Source organism: Wolffia australiana, chromosome 14 (genome assembly GCF_029677425.1).
Source record: "Wolffia australiana isolate 7733 chromosome 14, ASM2967742v1".
Classification (NCBI taxonomy): Eukaryota; Viridiplantae; Streptophyta; class Magnoliopsida; order Alismatales; family Araceae; genus Wolffia; species Wolffia australiana.
This window is the reverse complement of record NC_135848.1, coordinates 12,297,515-12,305,255: the sequence shown is the minus strand read 5'-3', so window position 1 is coordinate 12,305,255 and position 7,741 is coordinate 12,297,515. Positions and strand designations below refer to the sequence as shown.

General features: G+C 35.8%; 1 protein-coding gene across 1 annotated transcript; it reads right to left on the bottom strand.

The window, feature by feature from the left end:
• Window positions 1–4,226: 4,226 nt before the first annotated feature.
• On the bottom strand, window positions 4,227–5,233 carry LOC144712182 (NDR1/HIN1-like protein 1). Its single transcript, XM_078586382.1, has 2 exons — window positions 4,676–5,233; window positions 4,227–4,574 (listed from the first exon to the last, which is right to left on the bottom strand). Exons 1-2 carry the CDS (start codon window positions 5,209–5,211, stop codon window positions 4,442–4,444), a joined length of 669 nt encoding a protein of 222 aa, XP_078442508.1. The 5' UTR covers window positions 5,212–5,233; the 3' UTR covers window positions 4,227–4,441.
• Between the last annotated feature and the right edge of the window lie 2,508 nt (window positions 5,234–7,741).

Genomic DNA, 7,741 nt, shown 5'->3' with positions numbered 1-7,741 from the left:
TATTCTCAAAAGTTAATCATCTGTTGTGAGATTTCCACGTGATTTGTCCATCATTCATCTGGGATAGCCTTTCTTTCTTACTGATCAAATGTGGTGGTGAACTTAATTAAGTTTTGGGATTAGGATATCTTGGGTAACATTAACCTTTCTTAAAATTTATCATTTATCTACCCTCTATCCTTGTTTTTGAAACATTCTTTATTTTTATTCTTTTACCTACATTTACACATATGTGATTCTTCTTAACCAGCACATTTGGTTGGTTAATATTTGACATTCCATGCTAGACATGGCCAAAAGGTCTCCCTTCTACTTTCAGTAAGGAAGAAGGTAAGAAGGTAGACCAAGCCTTAAGTAACTTCCACACATGATAGACTCAACTTACCATAAGAAACTTTAGCCTATCATTCACAAAGATAAGTGAGAACCCTAGGATCATTCAGCTCTAGAGAGAAGTACATATTCTTATTTATTTCCAATAGTTCTTTCATAACCAAGAAAACCTTTCTCACTCATTAATCATAAAAATTAAACGAAACTCACTCAAATAATTAAAATTAAAAAAATTACATAATAACTACATTATTATATGAAAATAAAAGAGTTTATGAAAACTAGAAGTCAAATACTCATGTCCCTGGTTATAAAGTTCATTTCAAGAAATCACGATTGCAAGTAACCAAATCAACCAAAATAAGACTTTAAAGTATATTACTCCCACACAACTATGCCAAACAACGGGTTTATAGTAGGAATTGCCCGTCCCAATACCGACATAAGATTATGGTATCAGGACGGATGCTGTACCTGATATGGGAAATCAAATTTTTGATATCCATTTTTTTCAATATTTGGATATCGATAACGGATATCGGTTGCTACAATACCGATATCCGATATTGGTATCCGTCTCGACATCGTCGTCCGCCTCCATCTCTTAAGGAGGATGACGATATCGGATATTGGAGTTGGATATCGGATTTCGATATCCAACATAGAAGGGTTGTAAAAATATAATTTAGCCATCACTGTGCTACGGTTTGGAGAGGAAACATGTGGACAGGACCAGTGGGTAAGTAGAGAGCTTTGTATGATATCAAGTAACTAGTTCAATATATACAGCTCAAACTTTTTGTTTTCTTCCATGTGGGTTAACAGGATTCAGAGTTTTAATACCAAACTCCAAATCCTATTATCCCATATGGAAGAAAACAAAAATATTGAGCTCTACATATTAAATGGTGTAGATATATAGTATATATACGTATATTAAATATATTACATATTAAATGAGGTGATAATATAGTAATTATATATTCAATATTATATTAAATCAAACCTCGCTTAATATATACAATTCAAAATTTCTTTTTTCTTCCATATGGGACAATAGGATTCGGTAAACTCTGAATTCTATTGTCCCATATGGAAGAGAACAAAAATTTTGAGTTGCATATATCTATAATGATGATCAGTCCTGATTTTTTATCTTGATACCGAGTATCGATATCCGGATTACAGTTCTGATATCCGGATATCGATATTCAATATCTGGTATCCATTTACGCCTGCCAGACTAATTCCATTCGATATCCGATATCAGACCCCATCCCGATTTTTCAGGATACCAGATATCGATGTTTGATACCGGATATATGATGGATATCGGAAGGACATTCCCTAGTTTATAGTTTGTTATGTTATTCTGTCTTTAAAAGGCGCAACATAAAAATTTGTGTATCGGTGAGTGGAGGGCATTGCTTCTTGATTTTATGAAACTTCCAACAATTTGGTGGAAAGGATTGATATCAAATAGTCAATCAAAACATGGGAAAACACAATAATGTTGAATGGAAAATTTCATAGCTATGGTTATCGAAAGGCTATAGATTCTATGAATTCCTTTATTCATCTTATAAAAGTTGCATTTGTGATCCTTCAACCTTTGAATTTTTTTGTATATGTGATGATATCCATTTATTATTCATAACCATGTCAACTTTATTGTTATGTGAAACTCAATCAAAATGTCCATGAATTTTGATGAATGTTGAAATTGAAATATGCACATTAAAATCATATTGAGTGGGTTAGACCTACATAGAATAGATGCTTGAGTGAGATGCTTCGTCATCATGAAGAAGTATCATATTTGATTGTGGAGTCAATGAGTCAAATAACTAATTGATCCATTGATTATCATATCACATGTTCTTATCATGTTAACTACCACTGACTAAGCACTCAGTTCAATTGAAGTCAATATCTAAATTCAAAATAATTATACACATTGGATATTTAAAAGTGAATCAATTATATATATTATGTATCATAAATGGAAAAATTAATTCATTTTTATTTTGAATGTTTGAACAAAACAATCTTTAAAATGAACCATATTTTCTAAACCAAATTTTATATATTATGTATCATAAATGGATTTTTTAAACCAAATTATTGGATTAATGGATGTCACTAACCCTATCTTCAAGGTCTTTTCACCAAAGTATGAAATTATGAATATAGAAGTCAAAAATTAAATGCACTTATTATATTATATTTAATTTATTTTAATATAATTTGAGTGAATTTCCATTTTAAGGTTTAGTTCATAAAGGCATATTAAGCCCTAATTTAATATGACCTCTTCTCACCATCTTTCCCTTTCCTTGTCAACAAATAACATCATTACAAGTATATTGCATTTCTAATTTTATTATGTGGTGCACATTAGGAGTCAGAAGAGTTGTAACTAATGGAAATCACACATTCCACATCGTATTCCATGTTCATTCATAGAACATATTCACTATTGTGCACGTGTGATGCTTATAATGAAGTCCATGAATACTTGATCGGACTTAATGAATTATGATGTGGTCGTAATACAGAGATCACTAGTCATTAAGCATATGTTATAATAACACTATGTAGCCTCACTCATATGATAAGTGTGGCTGATCCCGTAGCAATTATTATAGAGACATAAAGGATAAATAATGGATGCACTTTAGTAGAAAGAATTATGTGATTTATCCGTATGAATGTATTATACCAAAATGTTAATCAGCTTGATTCACATCAAAGTTGTGTAACTTGTATGCAGGTTTGAGACACCAAAGACGTCTTATGGATGGACAATTATATTTTGACTATGATATACGAGTATCTAATCATGGGATTCTAAACAGTTTTAGTTAAGGTGTATCAAGAAGTTCACGAAGATGATTGAGTGGTCAAGATGGGATCGCCCACCATGGGTATAATAGGTGACAACAGAAGGAAGACAATGTGATGAAGATGTTAGCCAATGTAGTGAAATATCGGAGAAGAGTTCTCTAATGATTTCTGGATGCATCAGTACTAACTCGGATTACCAATTAGGGTTTGACAATTGTCCATACCCTAAGTCATCCTAGGAGCATCATGTGGATGAGGGACTATATATACATGGTAACCGGTGATGAACATGTTCCATAAGTGAATTGATACATACTCATTTGTATCTTCTAGAGCATGAGGTGCAGCTAGGCACCCCATGGGCTGGAGACACAACTCATCAACTAGATTAAATCCATCGATTCGACATAATTACTCTATATGATGATATAGTTAATGAATTTAGATGGCCAATAAAGGTTATTGGGCCACTAGAGTTGTTAACTCGTTAAAAGATATACTTAAGTATGGGAGGTTTATGAAAAATATTCACTTAGTATAAATAGGAGAAGTCCTTGAATGAAATTCACCCAAGCTAGAATTGTTCAAGGGACTTCTACTTCTTCTCCCTTCTCCTCACATCTCCATTTTATACTTGATGCGATTGGGATGGTGTAACGATGACAACGGAGAGTAAACGGAACATATCAAGGTGAAGGAGGTGTTTCAACGTGTGGAGGGTCACGTGGATACGCCTAGGGGCTGCACACATGAGCAACTCCATACGACTCATTCGAGAATTCACAGACGTTATTTGTGCTGAGTTGATTTGTTTCAATGCTTTGTTGATGCCATTACCATTCCATTTGACTCTTTTGCTACGAATTGTTTTAAGTTCTTCATCCGGATCTACTCATCCAGTACCCAACATGACACAACGAAGAATTTTATCATCAAATGATATCACAGATTTTCTCTGTCATATAAGAAGTACCCATCATGGTAGGAGAAATATGCGCCACACAGTTGAACAAAGAACAAAGTCATACGTCTTCGTCGGTGGAAAGAAAAACGGTATCAACTCCATTCAGAGTTCACCCAGAAACCATAAAATATTCCCCACTCACGGCAAACATTTGGAACGTTCGTCTTTGTCAATTTCCCCAAGGAGAAACTGCGGACATGGATCCAACGTCTCAGAGAAAGCCATGCAGAAGAGGGAAACTCAAGGGCCCAAGAAGCGTTGAAACTGGGGTAGAAGACGGGGAGAGACAATTAAATTTCAAGCGTCTACCCAGCAGCCTGCGGCCGCGAGGAGGGGCACTTGACCGGACATTCCTCGCCGGTGGGCCGCCATGAGATCACATCTAACGTGCATCCCCACCCTGCCGCTATGAAACGGCCCTGGATTATACCTGTTACAATCAAAAGAAACACAATCATTTCAAACTTAAGTTAGTAAAGAGAAGATTTGGAAAGAATTCAACCCGTTTCCCTTCGTCTAAGTAATTTATACCTGATCCGCCCCGCCACGACAAGGCGCAGCGCCACCACGCCGTACGTCTCCGCCGCCGCCAGCGCGGCGGCGACCTCCGGCGAAACCGCGACGGGGACGCCGCCGAAGACAGGCGACATCACCACCGTGCTCTTCTCGTCCTGCTCGAGCGGCGGTAATCTCAAAGGCGGTGTTAACGGCTGCCCTCCAAGCGAGACGTAAGCAGCCATGCGGTCGTAGGAGATGGTCGACCTAGCGTTAGGGTTGCGGATCGTGACTGTAATTTGCATGTCGGAGAAGACGACGGTGGGAGCTGTGACGTTGAGGTCGTAGATAGCGGCGCCGACGACGGCGAAACGAGGCTTGGAGGGACGGTAGACGAGGTAGAGAACGAGAGCGGCGACGCCGGCGAGGAGGAAGAGAAGGAGAATAGAGCCGATGAAGGTTCTCATGACTCGTGGAGAGCGGCGATATGCCGTTGGTTTTGTTGGGTGCTTCCTGTCTCCGCCATCTCCGCTCTTCCTCGGCGGCGACTCTGTTAACTCTTCGGCAGGCATGGGAAGATGCAGCTGAGCTGTTGTGGAGGATAAGGGAAGAAGGAAGCTGCAATTTGCATGATGAGAGTGATTGTAACTTCATATTGGGTGCGTCGTTATCGGCGATAAGTACACTTGGCGGAAGTTGCGCTTGTCTTTGGGAATCGCATCAAGAACTCAGGAAGGGAGCTGCGGCAGCGGGTGTCGAGGTGTCGTTTGGTTGCCTCGTGCCGGCGTTTTCGTGGCAGTCGCTAGATACTTCGAATCAGTGAGGTCCCAGAGACGTCAGAATCTCTGGCGAGTGTTAAACACTCGTCATAAGATGAGAGGGGTTTAATCAATAGAACAGCCTCGTGGAAGCGTCTACAGCGGCATATCGTCGCTGGAATCTCAAACTGGTTAGTCTGCAGATTGGATATGCTTCTATTCTTACTCATCTTTTATAAATATCCTTGGAATTTGCGGGAGGGAGAAAGAGGATTAGGATAGGAGATCAGCTTTAACGCAATGTCAAATTAATAAGTTTCAGGAGAAAAAGTAATGACAACCCAATGGAGATACCATCTGTCGGATAGAGCCTCATATTCATTATTCTTCTAAAATGGTATAGGGCACTTAGCCAGACTAATAACGGCAAAATACAAAGCTCAATAACCAAAACGACATTTGACCTTAAGCGGCTAGCCTCGGACACTCAGGTCTTGTATCTAACTTACTTGCCTCCTCCAGCCATCATTTCATGAAATATTCTTCAAAGTGTGTCTTTCGCTTATACTCTCCTGAACATTTTTCTTCAAAGTTTACCCGTGTTAAAAATCTTTGCAGAAACAATATGACTGGACTTTCCAAATTCAGCTCAACTTCATTCAAGTTGGAATTAAAACGAGAAATAAGCCAGATTAAGATCTCTATTGATTTGTTTGATGTTGTACAGGAAGTCAAAATATTATTTTTAAATGTAGGTTTTCTCTTATGGACCCCTTTGAGTTGCTATTGACATTTTTTGATTTGCGTAGAATAATTTTGTGATATAATAGGAATTGTATTTGAGACTGTAGTTGATTGTATTAAGTTATACTTTTGTTACTTAAGTCAAAATTTTAAATAGATAGATAAGGAATTGCATACTTATTTTGAATAGACACTATGAAAATGAATTTAAGTCATTGGTGTTTTAGTAGGAGACGGTAAATATATCCATGGAAGCTTATAGACATTAATATAATAATATATTATTCCACGAAGGTGATTCATTAAGTTGAGTTCTTCTGTTGCACTCGGCTTTATTCCCAATGCTGAGGGTTTGGTACCCTTGACGCTTGGAAAGAAATAATAGTAGATACTCTGCAAAAGGAGAACACCCCAAGACAGGAGTATGGCAGTGTTCCTAATTTTCATAAAAAAATACACATTGTGTATTTGTTATCTTCGACTTCCATTTCTTATATAAGAATATACATATATGCTAGATATAAACAGTGTTACTTATAAGTTTTATAAAGTTATGATCCCCCCCCCCTTTGGTTACTCCCTATAGATATAAAGTAAGAAAAATTAGCATCCCAAATTCTTATATTTATAAAGGCATAAACGAATTTTTTTCTCACTCAAGTAGAAAAATATGTGGTTTGATGTAATCCTAGTTTCTTATAGGAAGCATCAATCATTTCAAAAAATAAAATTATTAAAATTTTTACTGATAAATGTAAAAATATAATTATAATTTTTAAGTAATTTTAAGTAACTAAATCTAGTTTGCATCATTATATAACCCTTAATTTACTATGTATTATTTCTTATTATTTCTTTACGTGATCATTTCATTCATGGATTTCCCTAAAAGAATGGGGTAAGCTTTGGTCTATAAAAAATAATGTTTTAGTTTTCGATCAGATCAATTTCATCCACATGTGAGTTTTAATATTCACCACAACCTCTATATGGTTAATAAACTTTATCCATAAAAGTCTTTATGTACGCAATCTTTCCAATTAAATCTCATGTACTACATTAAACCATCAAGATAAGCTTTCTTTTATAGAGCAAATAAAAAATAATATTTCTCTACTATAAGGATAAGAATTATTATGATATTTTTTAAGAGAGAATTTTTTTTCATGTCACCACCAAAAGTATGATCATGATCATAAGTATACACATATATCATAGTAATAAATTAAATGATATGTCATAAACTTTAAAAATTTTAGGTCTAAAGTTTTCTGATCATATTTCAGATCTCAAGTAATTTATTTCAATAATATTCATTATTTGATGACTTCCGTGTATCATATGTAAATGATTTTTTATTTTATATTTAAAATGTACCTTAACATGTAAACTATAAAAATAAATGACAATTATAATGTTTACTTTCGAAGTTTTAAGACACCAATACATGCCTTCTTTGATCTCTTTCATAATTAAACTCTGAAATGAATTTAAATGATTCCACATATACACCATATTATGTATAGTTTTAGAAATGTAGTCGACAAGATTTAAACAATAACCTAGGAAATGATAAAATATCATGCCAATACATGCCTTA

Bases quoted from the DNA above. Each gene is read 5' to 3' on its own strand.
- LOC144712182 (XM_078586382.1), bottom strand. From the start codon at position 5,211: ATGCCTGCCGAAGAGTTAACAGAGTCGCCGCCGAGGAAGAGCGGAGAT. The intron at 4,575-4,675 runs GTATAAATTACT...TGATTGTAACAG, and splicing joins GTCGTGGCGGGGCGGATCAG to GTATAATCCAGGGCCGTTTC.